Raw genomic sequence first — 17,164 nt, 5'->3', positions numbered from 1 at the left:
CAGTATAATAAACGGCATGGTGAGCTACAAGGAAGGTCCACTTATCTAATACCTCTGTGATAGCCTCTGTTGGCAGGGAGTAGAGGGCTGGAGCCCCCAGGATGCTTATTTGAAGATGGACTTGGCTACGAAGAAAATGATTGAATGACAAGGAGAATGGGCTGTTGTCCCTTTCTGTTTGTGTTGATTCGGATGGAAGAATTATGACAATATAACTCTCCTCGCTTTTGCAAAGCTGTGAGACGATGCTAACTACCCTGCCCTAAATTCCTTTTTTAGCAATACAGTGGAAAAGTAACAAGATCTCTATTCTCCATTGCACACGTCATGAGGCGGGGGCGGGGGGGGGGGTTGCGGGCCTTCAAAGCGAGGAAAGTAGAGCAGCTGGGCCCGTTTTAATAACAGGATTTTCCCTAGACCTAATCATAAGGGATAGCAGCGATAAGACACTGAAATAGCACCCATAGGAGTCAACTCCTAGGGTCCAGGGGCGTCGACCCTCGGCCCCCCCAAAAAATATTTGAGGGGGCCTTTTACCCTCCCCAAGTTGATGGGCATTGCCATTCAAATAGTGTGCGTGCATTGCGTCATGTGATCGACTGGGCGAGGCTTACCTGCCCCCCCCCATATTTTATTCAAGTTGGCACCCCCTCAAGTTGGCACCTTCTTCATCCCCCTCAGCAATGGGCTCCCACCTTGACCAACCTTTGCCTTAGCGGGAGTAACCCCTCCAAGCCCCGAGAATAAGTTTCGAAGGGATTTCCTTTTATCTGGGGCCGTTTCAGGGCGGGGGGGGGCGCTTGTTTCGCGGGGGGAGGGCGAGGAGGATGACTTTTCACGCCGCGACTGACAAACTCTCCACTGGCTGGGCGGACTGAGGGAGTTTTCCTTTTCGCTTCCTCTCAGCAATAGGGGTTTTGTTTATCTGAGGCGGATGCAAGAACCTGATGGTGCTGTAACGGTTGCCATGGGGACGAGAGATTGGGGGGGTCCGCTGGGTTTGCGCGCTTCTCCTTCCTCCCCCCCCCACCTGCAATGACAGAAAAAGAAAGAGCAGCAGCAGAGCCGGATCTCGTTTTGTTGTGTGCATCCTCTCTCTCGCGGAGGCACTATCGGGACTGAGAAAGGAGAGGTGCTTTCGCCTCTCCACTCCTCTCCCTCCCGCCCACCCGCCGTTCGCGACACATAGAGCTTTTGGAGAAGGACCTCGGCGGGGCGGTTCCCGGTGGCGGAGGGATCCCTCTGCCGGAACTCGTTTTCGGCGGAGGGATCCTTCTCCGGGCTGCCAGTGCTGCGGCCCCATCTTGGCTCCGCTCGGGGCGGGGGGGTCGGGCGGCGGCGGCGGCGGCGGCTCCGCACCCGGCACCATGGACGAGGCCTACGACGTGATCGTGCTGGGCACCGGCCTGACAGTGAGTGTCCACCCCGCCCGCCCCCCGCCTTTGCAACCCTTCCCGCCCCGCCGTCGCTCAGCAGCAGCAGCAGCCGCGTTCGCCTTGCTGCTCCTGCATCCCGTGCTCTCCCGCTGCTGCAGCCTCCTGCATCCCTCCCTCTCCATCAGCAGCAACAGCATCCCTGCCATGTCCGGGCGGGGTTTGCAATTCCCCGCAGCCCACGAGGCCTTTCTCGTTGCAGCAACGCAGCTCCAGAAGCAGAAGCAGCCGACCCCTTCCGCACATAATTGCGCCTTTTCTCTCTGCTTCCGTGCTGCTGCTGCTTCTTTGCACCGCTCCGTTTCCCCCGGCATCCCCTCCGCCTTGGACGGCAGGCGCGTTTTAGCCCCCGCTTGCAACTCATCTGATGCAACGCGTCGCCATCAGCCGCCCTCTGAACGCGTGAAAGCGATGGGCGCCCATTTGCTCGCACCCTTTCCCGGCCCTTCATCCCACCCAGCGCCCCTCCTTCATTCTGGGGTTGCCAAGCCATCAGCTCGTTTCGGCTGCTGTGCACCTAGCAGTGCCTTGTGACAATGCAGGAAAACCGTATTTATTGCGACTTGTTCAGATCGAGCTACAGGGTGTTCAAAGGGGCAGGCCAGTTGTGTGTGTTTTCTGGTCGGTTAGCAACCCTTTCCTCTTTTACATCTCAATAGGGGGAGGGTGCTGCTGCTGCAGTTCCTGTGCTCCTTATGCCCCCCACAACCCTTCAGCAGCATCCCTTCGAGCTCTTCCAGTGCAGCCCTTTCACTGTACAGTACTTCCAAATCCTGCAGTCCCAATGTGAACCGTCTGCCCCTTCAGTGCCCAAGGTTGAAGGGTCTAAAGCGCAGGGTGTTCTACGCCTGGTCCTGAGCGCCCCTGTACCTACTGCAGATGTGGTCAAAGTGCAGAGGTAAACGTTGCATCTACTGTATGCAGTTTCCTAGTTTTTTTCATGGATGCAGCCCCCTGCCAGTGTTTTCCCCATTCTGAACTTTTAAGCTTATTTATAAAGAAGAAATCTGCTCCACTAAAGGAAATGCTTCTCCTTCTTTTCTTAGGTAGTTAGTCTGCATCTCCCCTTGCAATTCCTTGCAGTCTAGGAAGCACGTACTGTATTGTTTCTCGCTTGCAGTCTCCATGATGTTAAGGTTTCTTTCCTGGTCTTTTTTCTTTCAAGGCTCCTTAGCAGCCCTGTGTCTTCTTACTATATCAGCTTGGCTTTGGGCCATCTATGGTTTTCAGTAGAACTGAACGAACTTTTCTCTCTCCCCAGAGTTAAAAGAAACTTTCTCCCTGCTCCTACTCCTGACAGGGGAATGTTAACCATCACCACCCCAATACTGACCTGTCCCTCTTTACACATTACAGTGTAATTACAGAAATAACTACATTTCTGCAGATTAATTGCGTTTTGCAGAACTTAATTTCTGTTCTATCTCTCCTCTCCCCAGGAACGTCAAAGGGATGCAGCTCTCAGTTTGGCGTCTTTCCAAGCTCCCTCCCTTCTTTTTCTTGTGATTTCCTGGCCTTAGTGTGGAGAGCACTGTCTGCTCTGCCCTGTTCATGCTCCATTCCCCCCTGAAATTATAATTTAGAAGGATGATGTTTTCTGATTCATCACACGCACAGCTTTTTCTCAATCTTCTGCATGCAGCCCTATCTGGTAGGGGCTAAACTGAATTTCCCATGTTTCTGGAACATAGGAAACAGCCCTATAATGGGCCTGACCATTGGATTGTCTAGTTCTAGTTTCTAGCTCTTAAGTGGAGATGCCAGGGATTGAATCCAGAACCTCTTGTATGCAAAAGAATGCTCTTCCATTGAACTCTGAGCCTTCACTATGGAAAAAACCAGCCTATCTTGTGTTATGGAGCTGCAATTAAGACAGAATCTGTTAAGGAAAAAATGTTTTCCGCTCCTCCTCCCAACCTTAGCCTCCCAAACCAGGCTTGTCCTTAGATGGATCCGAATTGATATCCCATGAGAAACTGTTCATCCTCTTGTAGCAAGCAAGCTGCTCTCTTTCACCACTTGTAATGCATTAACATTCACACAAACTTATTTTAACTGCCATGGAGCTGTAGCTTAAGTGAGAGTGTTTCCTAAAGTATTCTCTGTTGACTAGTCTCTAGTCCTCCTGGTAGAACTATGGTTTCCTGAAAGGGAGAGAATAACTATTCAGCCAGTTTTAAGTCTGTAATACAGAAGCACATTTTCAAATGACGAGTTCAGAATACAGCAAACATGCAGTTAGTATTCATCTGTGAAGTGGTATCCAGATATCCTATTTATGGAAGCATTTCTGTTTTAGGGATCATCCACTATTTCCCTTGCACTGAATTTCAGTCTTATAATGAAATGTAATTTCTTCTACAGCTAGTAGAGATGATTGTGGAATGGAGTTGCATGTATTTCCCAGGAGCCTATTGAATAGTGCATAATGCATTATGCAATTGCTTTGGGAACTTTCACAGAGCTGAAATAATAAGGCTTGTGCTTGCATTACAGTCTTTCCCTCTCTGCCACCCCACCCCTCTCTTTCTCTCCCCTCCCCCTTCCAGTAGGCTGCTGGGGGAGGGTCCAGTTACTGCATGAAATTAGGGCACAGATTGTCTACCACCTGCATGGCAGGAACAGCATGATTGCTACCTTCTTGTGGCCAAATATCCTGCCACTCTGAAAACTGAAAACAAATAACTTTAATTGGTTGAAATTATGCGTGTGGGATGGATTATATAGGAATTTGCATGTTGCTATGTGCTTCACAGGGACGCGGGTGGCGCTGTGGGTTAAACCACAGAGCCTAGGGCTTGCCGATCAGAAGGTTGGCAGTTCGAATCCCCGCGACGGGGTGAGCTCCTATTGCTCGGTCCCTGCTCCTTCCAACCTAGCAGTTCGAAAGCACATCAAAGTGCAAGTAGATAAATAGGTATTGCTCTGGCGGGAAGGTAAACGGCGTTTCCGTGCGTTGCTCTGGTTTGCCAGAAAGCAGCTTAGTTATGCTGGCCACATGACCCGGAAGCTGTACGCCAGCTCCCTCAGCCAGTAAAGCGAGATGAGCCAAGCAACCCCAGAGTCGTCCGCGACTGGACCTAACCATCAGGGGTCCCTTTACCTTTACCTATGTGCTTCACAAAGGAATTGGTGAATTCAGGTATCCATGTGTTACCGCGGTGGTGTGGAATCCAGCCAGGGAGAGTAGATAATCTCCCTTTTGAGCTTCCCGTTCTCTCTCGCCCATCCATAAATCTACCCACCCAACAGCAGCTAGACACTAACTAGACTTTGCCTTGAGTATTTATTACAGCTGTAAGCTGCTGAGGTGAAACCAACAAGAGCATTCTACAGAACTTAGCTTTGGCTCCTAAGCCCTTGTAAGTTTCACCGTAGCTGTCTACCCCTAAAATCCCAGTACAAGTCTTGCCATGGATTCTGTTTGTGCAGAAACCCTTGTCATTTCCCCAAACTTCCTTGAGACCAGTTTCTGCCTGGTGTCAGCTCCTCTGTTTGTAATTGAGCACCCCTGAATACTGGTTTGGAGCCCACAGTGGCACAGCATGGTGAAATAACAACCTCAGGCTTATTCCCCTTCTTGACATAAACGTGTGTACTTCTTAACCTGCTTTTTGTGTTGATTTTGATCCACCAGGACTATATGTAAAACGGGTGGAGAAATCTGTGGTCCTCCTGGTGTTCTGGGACATCTCCCAGTATCCCTGAGCATTGGTGGCAGGAATGGGTACTGGAGTGGGGGGGGGATGTGCAGGCAGAAGACAGAGTGGGAGGAGGAGGATCCAGGGGGAAGGGACTAGTGGGTTGTGGGGTTCTGTAGCACCTGTGAGGCAGCTGCCAGCAGAAGAGAAAGAAGGGGGTCAGGAGCAGGAGACTGGGCACCCAGAGCAAGGGGGAAAGGAGCAGGAGACAAGAGAACAGCCAAAGGAGGTCCTGGAGCCTAGAGAGCCTGCAAAGCTCCCAGAGGGGGTCGTGGCTTCGAAATCACATGGAATCCCCCCCCCCCTCCGTTGCTCAAGAAAGAGCTATCTATCTGAGACAGAGCATAGGTCTGCAGTCGTAGGTTCCCTAGACATCTAGTTAGCAGGGAGTGTTCCTGGATATCTCTTGCTGATGTAACCTACTGTTCACCAATAAAGAAATAAAATCTGGTTGCTTGTCCTCTTTGGTCCGGGTGTGGTTGGGACATTTTTTTTTTGCGCTGGCTACGGCTGTTGAGAGTTGGAGTGCAACAGCATTGGAAGAGCCACAGGTTCCCCAACCCTGCACTGTGAAACCCCACCATGCTGTGGGGACATACTTTGAACAAATGTTGTAGGGCATCTATAACCCTGCTCACCTTCTGTCCTAGGAATGTATCCTTTCTGGAATCATGTCTGTGAACGGCAAGAAGGTCCTGCACATGGACCGGAATCCATACTACGGGGGCGAGAGCTCATCAATTACTCCCTTGGAAGAGGTAAGGAACCAGGAACATAGGGCATGTTTATACCTCTGTTGGAGTAGTTCTAAGAGAACGTGTGCTCTGATGGCTAAGGTGGGAAATCTCCCATTTAAAATCTCTCTTCAGCCCTGAACTCAAGCTTGAACCAAGGCATTCCCTGTTGATCCCACTCCCTTACCTGTGGTAAGGGTGTAATTCCCCCTTTCTTGTAAGGCTTTCTGTGATAATGTATGCAAAGTGCTTTGAACAATTCCAGGGTGGATAAAAATCAATTATTATTTTTAAAGAAATAATCTGATTTTAAAATTTAAATCAGATTTTTTTTAATTTTTTTGATTTAAATAAGATTTTTTTAAATGTAAATTGGATTTTTAAAATAAAATGCTTTTGGAGGAAAAATCTTTATAAAGATAGTTTTCTATTTAAGTTACATTATAGTCCAAAGACTATTCATCAGGAAATAAGGATTTGTTTTAAGTTTTTCATGTGTGCTAAAACTCAGTCTAAGGTTGTTGTTTTTTTAAAAAATTGTTTAACCACATTAGTTAACAAACATCGATGCATATGTTATAATGTTATTGTTTTAGTTAAATAAAATGTTGTTGTTAGGGAAATGATTATTTTTCTCCTTCCAATAAAGTACAGCAGAAAAGTTGTCCAAATATAAACAGTTAACTTATTAAACCTCACCATAATTTCATAATTATCTGTCAATGTATTTCTAATAGTATAACCAAATCAGTAATTTTTTGATATAACTGTGAAAACTTCTCTGAAAATTCATTATTCCAAAAATGAAACCTTCATCTGGTTATAAAGATTAAGATTGTACCAGCAAGAATGAGTCTTTCTTTTTTTAAAAAATGATTTAAATCAAGTCTTACTGACTAGTGATTTAAATTGTTATTTAAATTGTGATTTAAATCAAATCCACCCTGAACAGTGCTCAGGAAAAGTGTGATATAAATATGTAGTAACATTGTTATTCTATTCGGCATCTTTTCACATCCCAGAATCCTTCCAGCCACACACCTTTCACCTGCGTGAAAAGGCAAAGTAAATGTTTGCATGCCAGTTCTAGTGTTTCATTGATAACTTGCACTAGGGAGCCTGGAAGATAGGAGAAGTGGTTTGGGGTGATGGGCTACTTCCTGCAGTATCCTGGTCTCGTTTTTGAATCTACTCCTCTCTGACTGATACAGCTGAGATAGATTCTCCTCCTGCATTTTGGTTGCGCTGATACATTTATGTTAGGCTAATACGTCTATTCTAATTGAAGTGCCCTGTCTGAATGAGTTTGTGTGATGTACTGTTTTTCCTCAACTACCAGCTCTACAAGCGCTTTGAGATTTGTGATGGCCCCCCTGAATCTATGGGGCGTGGCCGGGACTGGAATGTTGACCTTATCCCCAAATTCCTCATGGCCAATGGTAAGTCCATGCCCTTGTTGTCTCATTGGTCTATTTGCCAGAGATGTCATTTGTTTTACTCAAAAAGGGGTGAGATGAGCTTGAAGAATCACTTTAGAAGGACAATCCATAGTGGCACAGGACAGGCCCACATAATAGTATCGAGAGATGTCTGGGCTCATTGAAATGGGCCTGGACTTTGCATATCATTGGCGGGCACTGAAGAACAAGCAGCCAAAAGTGGCCTTCTGCAGTTGATGGAGCTCTGTCCTTCACACCCCACAGCTCTGCCTGTATGCTCTACACACATTTATCTGGCAAGCATTTTCCCCTCTTATTCACCTATCATTTGCTGTGAACATTTGTACTGGATGCATTTTATTTACTTTTCTGTCCCGGATTTCTTTCATTATGGAACCTAAGGTGGTATACAAATAGTCCTCGGAGGTTCCCTGTCCAAACACTGGTCAGACCCAAACCTCTTTACCATCAAGAAAGTGGCGGGTCTCATGTACCTTCATCCTGCCTCTCTATATAATGCATCCCTTATCTATGGTGGCAGGTAGAAGGGCTCTAAATGAGGCTTTCCTTCCCCAACGCAGGCCAGCTGGTGAAAATGCTGCTGTATACGGAAGTGACACGCTATCTAGACTTCAAAGTGGTGGAAGGCAGCTTTGTCTACAAGGCAGGAAAGATCTACAAAGTGCCGTCGACCGAGACAGAGGCTCTGGCATCCAGTAAGTGAGCCTATTTATTGCAAAACTCTACTGTGTCTGGCTCACAGGGACCTTTGTATTCCTTTTGTGGTAAATATATATTACTGGTGTACAAAAAAGTAACATGCAATGAAACATTCATTAAGAGACAAACTCAGATCCTCAGTGTTTGCATTTACCTTCATATCTATACTTATCTGCATTAATTTTATTTTAAAATAAATTGCTTTATAATGCAACTAGCAGCCTCGTTGCCAATACTGCTCAGAAATTTAAGAAACTAAAGGATTGGTGTAGTTTTGAAAACTTCCGTCCACCATCTTGATTAAAAATGGCATCCAGTTATAGTCAGACACTAACAAGAACCTGCTCCTTGATCTCAGGAACCATCGTGCAAAATTTAGTTACAATACCATGAGAGATATCTAAACACATAGCAAACAGACAAACAACTTTTCAAACTATATAGTAGATAATGGAATCTCAAGGAAGCAGACAAAGCATTTTGGGCAGGGTTGAACTAATGAGTCCCACAAGCAAAAGCTACGTGGAAGGACTTCCACTTGTGCACCAGGGCTTCCCCTGATCTCCTTCCCCTGGGCTTCAGAGAACCCTTCAAACAGCATATCTGGGGAGAAGAGCGGGGATCATTCCACCTAGCAAGCCAAAATGCTTGTGCTGACGGAATGATTACTTACGTCGGTGCTGAATTCCACCTATGGTGCTAAATGACTATAAAATAATTTAAAGGAATCCATAATAAGGACATTGGCAAGATAATTCTAGAGTTTTAAAAACTTCTAATAACTGAGCCCCCCCCCCCCAAAAAACCCCTAAAGTTGGAGGTATGGTTCAGTCTTTGCACCTGAAAAACTTTGCTCTTTGAGAACGGCCTGCTCTTGGAGGGGCCTGTGCCCTGTGTGTCTGAGTCACTGCTATGGACATGCATCCTTTGAGGGGCAGGTAATTCTGCTGCATCACCACGTCACCACATCAGGAGTGACTGACTGATCTTAATCACGCCCGGTGTAGAGACACAACAGGACTACCCACCCCCAGAAGAGGCTGAGAGGAAGGAAGGGTGCAGAGGGATTTCTATTGGGCAGCCTTCTCTGTGGGTGAGGACTTGAGCTCACAGGTGCCTTTTGATTATTTGACCCACATTATTTATTGCCATTCGAAAGCATGTCAAAGTACAAGTAGATAAATAGGTACCGCTCCGGCGGGAAGGCAAATGGCGTTTCTGTGTGTTGCTCTGGTTCGCCAGAAGCGGCTTAGTCATGCTGGCCACATGACCCAGAAGCTGTATGCCAGCTCCCTCGGCCATTAATACGAGATGAGTGCCGCAACCCCAGAGTCAGACACGACTGGACCTAATGGTCAGGGGTCTCTTTACCTTTACCTTTACCTTTATTTATTGGCATGCAGTTTACAAGATGGGATTGCTTGCCCTAAATTGGAACATTTTTGCCACAATTTATTCATTCTAAGTGTTACCTAAAATTTTGGAGCCCAGGGAGTGACATGATGCCAACCTTTACACCACTCTTCTCCAAGTTTGGAAGCACCCTCTCCCTCTCTCCTTCCTTGAAGATGTTGAACTTGTACTCTGTTGGTGGCACCCTGTCACCTGAGATCCTTTTAGCTGGAGATGCCTGGGATTCAACTTGGTACCTTCCTAGTGCAAAACATGCTCTTCCATTGAGCCAGGGCCCTCGTAATTCAATGTTGACTCTCCAGTGTGCTGCCTCTATTCCAACCCATCTCCCTCCTTTAGATCTCATGGGCATGTTTGAGAAGCGGCGCTTCCGTAAGTTCCTGGTGTTTGTGGCAAACTTTGATGAGAATGACTCAAAGACATTGGAAGGGGTGGATCCTCACGGCACCACAATGCGCGAGGTCTATCGACGTTTTGACCTGGGCCAGGATGTCATTGACTTCACAGGCCATGCGCTGGCACTCTACCGCACCGATGAGTGAGTAGCTGATGCTAACAGGGAGTGCAGCTTTTCCCATGCCCCCTGGCTATGTAGCTGTGCCACGTCCTGTAGTTATTTTAGTAGCTTCTTGTCAGCTGAGAGTGACCTGGAGGACAGTCTGGTGTCCAACATTGGCCTGTTAGAAACAGGGCAGGCCAGGGGAGATGCCCAAGGAAAACTCCTATGAAAAATTATGGACTCTCCCCTTCCCCTGCAGAAACGGGGAAGTGGCCATTGGCTCCCTCAGGCCCACAAGACAGCCCTGATCTTTCCCTTATTGTCTTGTCCTCTGCTGCCTGTTGTTCATTCTTGGTGGGACTGAGGCAGGTTGTTTCCTCTTTTCACAGCTACTTGGATCAGCCCTGCTTGGAGACCATCAACCGCATCAAACTGTACAGTGAATCCCTGGCCCGCTATGGGAAGAGTCCCTATCTCTACCCACTTTATGGTCTGGGTGAACTACCCCAGGGCTTTGCCAGGTATGCCATCTCCTAGGGCACCAAGTACGTGGGGCAACTCCTGCCTTGGATCCACTTCTCATCCTTAGACCAGTGGAAAGAAACGGCATGGAGTCCAGTCACAGTTATTATTTCCGCCACCACCACCACCACCCAGTTCTGTTCCAAGATATTGAGACTCTGAGCTCTTACATGTGAGCTGTTCAAATAGGTTATATGCAAAATCTGCATAAATGTATATGCTTTATTCTGAACTTGGTATCTAAGATTTTGCAGAGTTCTCTAGTTTTCTGGGGTGATGGACCCATTTACATTCTGTACAAGGAAACATGAATGTTACTCCAAGGGAGAAACAAATGTATGTGATGAGCACAGAAACTTGAACCCCTTGATCGCTTTTTGATAGATCACACCTGCATGCTTTCACAAGCATAAGGGACAACTGCATGAGGTGTGTGTTGGGGTTGAGGAGGGCGTGGTCTGTTTTGGTCAGTGCCCTTCACCCACCCGTCTCATGTCCTCAGGCTCAGCGCCATCTATGGTGGCACCTACATGCTCAACAAGCCAGTGGATGAGATTGTCATGGAAGGTGGCAAGGTCATCGGGGTCAAATCTGAAGGCGAGGTGAGACTGGGAAGGTGACCTTTCACCCCTCTATGGTAGAAAGGCTGGGAAGGGGATGTCTCAAGTTACACCCTGGGAGCAATGGTGCTCGGAAGACTGTTCCGTAAGTGAAGTACCTGGCTTTTAAAGAGGTACTGCCTGTTTCAAGAGGCTTGAGTTACCGTTGTTCATCTGCATCCAGGGTCCACTTTCCCCCCACCTTCTCTGTCTGCAAGCTGATTCTGTTAGTCCATGTGGATTGGCAGCAATTGGAATGGGGAATCATCCTTTCTCCTGCCTGAGCATGTGGCTTGTGAGGTAAACCTAGTCTATCTTTGGCTGGTTGCTTTTGATACGGGGACAAATTCAAACAAGTGATTCCTCCCAATGCAGTCTAAGGCAGCACAACCTAGCAAGCACTTGTGCTGCATGGCAATTCTGTTGCATACTTTGCCAGCTCGAATCAGGACAAGCAATATGGGCAAGGGCAGAGATGGGAAAACATAAGGTTTCTGGAAGATTACCGGAATCCCAGAGATCCACCAAACAGAGCTAGCTGTGCAAAATAGTGCCTCAGAGGTGAGCGTACAAGATGCACCTTGGAATTTATTTTCAGCATCAGAACTGATCTTAAAGTCATTTCATACAAAAATCCAGTTCTGGCTTCTCAAGTTCCCCGCCCCCTTTCATTTCAGGAGTATAATTTGGGGAGGGAGCATTTTGTTCTGTTTTATTTATTTATTTTGAATTTATATACCATCTTTCTGCCAAGCTTCTTAGTTATACACTTGGGCCTTTCGAACCTGTAACTGCATGGAGTAACATCCAAGGAGGTCTTGTGCGCTGCCAGTGTCCCTCTACATAATGTTTACTCCCCCACTCCAGGTGGCACGCTGCAAGCAGTTGATCTGCGACCCCAGCTATGTGCCAGATCGGGTGCGCCCGGCAGGGAAGGTGGTGCGTGTCATCTGCATCCTGAGCCACCCTATCCGTGGCACCAATGACTCTAACTCCTGTCAAATCATCATCCCCCAGAACCAAGTGGGGCGCAAATCTGGTGAGTACAGGCGGATATGGGGCTCTGGGTAGAGTTGGGGCAAGGGGAGGCAGGATTTAATGTTTGGGGGCTTCTTCCACAGTGTCATATGCAGTTGGGACAGGACCAGTGGCTCTTCAGCACCAGTGGCCCATTATCCCTGACCATTGGCCATGATATTTGGGATTGATGGGAGTGGGGAGTCCAGCGACATCTTTGAGGGCCACAGACTCAGCAAACTTTTTTTCTTTTTTGAGGGGACCAGTTCACCGTCCCCCAGACCTAGTGACGGGCCGGACTGTGCACAGGGGAGTACACACGCAACGGAGGGGGCTTCCCTCTCTCCCCCAGCCCCTCCCCTCCCCCTGCCTACCTCCTCCGTCGATTTGCCTGTGTTTGGGAGTTGGCGGTGGCAGCGGCGCCTCTCCTTTTTGTGCCAGCTTTCCCGGGTGCCAGGCGTGGGGCCAGCAGGTGTGTCAATCTCCAGCCCACAGCCGGCAATGGGGAGAGGCTGGTGGGCGGGCGGCAAGACTTCCTATCACAGCCCAGCCCCCTTCCTCCACAGGGTGGGGAGAAGCCAGGAAGAGGGAGGGTGGAGGGAGGAGAAGCCGCTGCAGTGGGGGAGGGAGGGGGGAAATCACAAAAAATGGCGCCCGAAAAAAAATGGGGGGAAATGGTGATCGTGCCGATCCAAGTGGCGATTGCAGAACCATTTGCGGGCTGGATCCAGAGGACAATTGGGCCAGATCCGGCCTGCGGCCCTTCCTTTGCCAACCCCTGCCCTATCCCCAATATGAAGTGTACCAAGATCATTATAATGCTCACATTTTTTCCAGTTCTGTATCTTGTAACAATTCTGTGGACTAGGGTGGTCCAAGTGAACTTCATGGTGGCCCGGGATTACAACAATGACTAATGCTAACTCTCCAGGGTTTCAGGCAGAGGACTTTACAGCCACTGAGCTACCGTCCTTTCCTTTGTTACAAAAACACATACTCTTATCCTCTGGCATCCTGTATAAGATAATGTTGGTACGGTGTATGTGTTGGGGTGGGGGGCTGCTTAGCTTGGGCTGTTTTCCACCAGGCTTGTGACCCTTTCCTTTGCCTCCCTACCCAGATATCTATGTCTGCCTGATCTCCTCTGCCCACAATGTGGCTGCGCAGGGCAAGTACATTGCCATTGTCAGCACTACTGTGGAGACGGATTCTCCTGAGAATGAAGTGCAGCCAGCCCTCGAACTTCTTGAGCCTGTCGACCAAAAGTGAGTGGGCCAGGGGAAAACATGAGGAACAGAACTAGTCTCTAGGATTAGGATTAGGATTATTATTGCCGTAGGACACAATTTCTGCTTTAGGACACAGAACTTCCTGCCTACAGTTCACAATCGAAAAGGATAGGGAATGGGGACACACATAACAAGGGGCTTCAGATACTTGGGCACAGCTGCATTTCATTCAAGGTAGCTAAAGATGGTTATTTAGGAGATTTTCCACATAGGGTAAAGAAGGAAAATCCAAGGACAAGAGATGCAGCAATCACTAATATCTGGACTGTGGGTGAGTGACTGCTGTTCCAGATTCTTAAAAATGATGGCAGGAAGATTCTAGCCTAGTCACTCCCTAACATGCTAGTTTTCTATGAGCATGTTCCCTCATGCAAGCCCAACTTGCAGTCTGAAATGGTACAATCAAGACACTAGAATAGAATAAGAAAACAGTTTAACAAAAGAAAAATAAATGAGGCTATGATGAGATAGAAGGAAACAAGACAGGGAGATGCAAGATTACATAGAAAGTTTAAAACAGGTTTATGCTGGATAAAAGCTCAAATAAATTAATAGAAGAGGGCCTGCTGAAAGATGCTGAGACTGGAAACAAAGACTTTGGGGGTAGAGACCTTGGGCTAACTAGGCCCTCCAATTCATGGCTCTTCAAGCTGCAAGGTTGAGTCAGCAACTCAGTAGCAAGGAACAGAGAAACGGCTTTGAGAGAGGGATCACTGCTGGTGTATGTGTGAATCTCATTTTTGCCTGTGGTAAACAGAGTTTGCAGGTTACTCTGTATTATTTCAAAAACTTTCAAAGCCTGTTTGACCAGAAATGGCAAAACCAATGTGTGGGGAGTGAAGCTTGTCTCAAACATATTTCAAACCCTTAAGATTTTCATAAGCATATTTCCTTTTTAATAGGTTTGTGGCCATCAGTGACATATATGAGCCTACCGATGATGGAACTGAAAGTCAGGTGAGATTCCGCAATATATTTGGTATTCCGAAGTGTTTTAGAGAAGGGAGAGCATTACTGCATGGTCCATAGCTGGCTTTAAAGAAGATCCAGTGTGGTGTAGTGGTTAAGAGCAGCAGACTCGTAATCTGGTGAACTGGGTTCGCATCTCCGCTCCTCCACATGCAGCTGCTGGGTGACCTTGGGCTAGTCACACTTCTCTGAAGTCTCTCAGCCCCACTCACCTCACAGAGTGTTTGTTGTGGGGGAGGAAGGGAAAGGAGAATGTGAGCCGCTTTGAGACTCCTTCGGGTAGTGATAAAGCGGGATATCAAATCCAAACTCTTCTTCTTCTTCCTGGCTTCTTTATCTTCCATTGCCCATCTCATGCACCTGTGGTTTTTCTTGCCTGTTTCCCCCGCAGGTATTCTGCTCACGGTCGTATGATGCCACCACCCACTTTGAGACAACATGTGATGACATCAAAGACATTTACCGGCGCATGGCAGGGGCTCCCTTTGACTTTGAGAGCATGAAACGGCGCCAGAATGATGTCTTCGGCGAGGATGAGCAGTGACTACTCCCCTTCTCTTTCTCTCCCCCCATCCCCATCCTCCCCCCCCCCCCGGTTTTCCCCATGCAAGGGACCATACTCCCACTAGGGACTGGCTTTACCCCACACCTCATCTGAGACTGGCTCTTCCAGATATTCATTCAGCTATGATTGATTTCTCCTAATTGCGACCAATCCCCTTAACCCGCAGAGAGAAAAGACATTCCTAGTTTATTTTTCCACTCGCATCTCCCTATCTTTCTGCTCACAAGAGAAAGACCCCTCCCCGTCCCCCAACAACTGAGTTTGCATCAGAGTTGGTGCAACTGAAATTCTTTGGAGACTCATTCTCTTATAGAACAGGGATTTGTATTATATTCAATTGCATGCATTTAACCTCTGCTGGCTACCAACTTCTAGGAAAAAGCAGGCTTGGGCAGGGGTGATTTGGCACACTCTTCTGCTGCAGCTCCTTCCCTCTGCATGTATGTAAGGATAAACACACATCTGAAAGCGGGCAGAAGTAAGCACACTAGTCACTTTTCCACTTCCAGTTGCCCCATCACAAATCTGTTCCTAGAAGAAGCAGACACCAGGGGTTTAAAGGCATGTAATTGCGTAGAGCATGCAGTTTGGCCTTTGTTCCTGCTGCTAATCTCAAACTTTCCTCATCTCTTCCACTTTGCCCTCCTCTCTACTCTCAGCTCCCATGTTATTTTCTGTGCCTCACAATTTCCCCCCCCCTTTCCCCCCAGTTCTGATCCCAGTGAATTGGCTTGGTTGCTTCACTTGTGACATTCGTCCCCTCGCTTACATATAATGCAGCCCTCCTTCCTTTCCATATTTATCATGATAATAGTGTGAATCTTCATTTCTGTATGCTGAGAAGAGGCTGGAATGACTAGCACTACAGGATGGCGGGGCATGAAGGGCCCCTCTGAACCGCCTCTTTCCACACGTTGTCCCTCTGGCCAGTCCCTTCCCTCCCCCACCTTGCCACTTCAGGTTCTCACAGGCCTCCGTTTGTCTTGTGTCCATTTTGTCACCTCAATTCCCTCTTAGTTACTTTAGCCTAAAGTGGGGGAAGATTTGTGTGTGTGTGCGTGTGTGTGTGTGTGTATGTCTCTCTCGTGTGCTGGACATAGGGACAGGGTGGTGGTTCTGTCCCCTTCCACTTGCTGCCACCTGCTGTAACTTATTGTAACTTATTAATGAAGCAGGTCAAACTTTTGTTGACACACCTGATAATTAACGAGGTTTGGATGGGGGCGGTTAGGCCCTGGCATGAGCAAAAAGGCCTGGGGTCTGTTTTGTGTCAGAGGCTTCCTTCCTGCCAAAGCTGGCTTTATGGTTAACAATCTGTCTGTAACTCTAGGGGGATATGAGGGGTCACCTCCCTCCACCCCACAGCTGCTCAATTGTCTCAAAGTAATAAATTCACTTAGTCTAGCTCTGGCTCTTGTCTGGTACCACCACCAAGGGAATGAGAGGGATGGGGAGGTCACGTTTATGCTGTCTCCTAAGTAGAGAAGGGAGGCTTTTCTAGAGAAAGACCATGTTAAACTCAGGAGATGGATGAAAAATCTCATGTAAGGCATGGCATAATGAGAATGTTGGAGAAGCCCCACAGCCTGGCCTTGGTGGCTTAAATCTTTTTGGAAAATAATTCCAATGTAGAGAGCCCAGTGCCATGTGAACCATGAAACTTGAATTTTGTTTTAACCTACACAGCTTAACTCTGGTTACAGACTTTCATCACATCTTTTTTCTACTGCTCAGTGTCATTTTTTCAAGAATTTAGAGTTAAGCAAGGAAATGAAGAATTGCTGTTTTAGGGAGCCAACTGTTGGAATTGATCAGATTATTCAAACTTTCCCCAGTCTCCCTGTGTGTCACCAAGATCTGAAAGCAGATAAGTGCAGGGATTAGCAAAATACTACCCTTAATATGTATCTAGAAGTGTGGCGCATAGTTGGGTGTAATGCATTTCTCTCTCATCTACCTTGGGCTAAGACCTTTTGGCCCAGTTAGTTTATGACCCTTTCCTCTTGGAGCAGAAACCCTGTTTGCCAAGATAATATGGGGGCAGGAGCAGTACGTGCAGGGGAGAATTAGTGAAGAGTTCTTAGGCCTTCTCTGCAATTCTGCTCTCAGAGAGCCTCTCTTTACAGTAAGAGTGCTGGTTTTTATTCTCCCTCTAGAGCAATGATCATTAAAGGCTCTAGAAGAAATCTCTAGTTGACTCTTGTGGAGCAGGCACATGAAAAAGAGCCTCATCAGATGATGATTGCAGGGTCTGGGTCAGTTCA

The 17,164-nt window shown here is 47.5% G+C and overlaps 1 protein-coding gene across 1 annotated transcript; it reads left to right on the top strand.

Moving 5' to 3' along the window:
• The first annotated feature begins 1,287 nt into the window (after positions 1–1,287).
• Positions 1,288–16,304, top strand: GDI1 (GDP dissociation inhibitor 1). The gene is made up of 11 exons (XM_033174091.1): positions 1,288–1,412; positions 5,785–5,892; positions 7,208–7,307; positions 7,889–8,023; positions 9,780–9,978; positions 10,329–10,460; positions 10,964–11,063; positions 11,928–12,099; positions 13,198–13,342; positions 14,269–14,323; positions 14,727–16,304. Exons 1-11 carry the CDS (start codon positions 1,368–1,370, stop codon positions 14,877–14,879), a joined length of 1,344 nt encoding a protein of 447 aa, XP_033029982.1. The 5' UTR covers positions 1,288–1,367; the 3' UTR covers positions 14,880–16,304.
• Positions 16,305–17,164: the final 860 nt, after the last annotated feature.

The sequence above is a fragment of the Lacerta agilis genome, chromosome 16 (genome assembly GCF_009819535.1).
Source record: "Lacerta agilis isolate rLacAgi1 chromosome 16, rLacAgi1.pri, whole genome shotgun sequence".
Classification (NCBI taxonomy): Eukaryota; Metazoa; Chordata; class Lepidosauria; order Squamata; family Lacertidae; genus Lacerta; species Lacerta agilis.
Note: the sequence above shows the minus strand (reverse complement) of the source record. Positions and strands in the feature narration are given on the sequence as shown.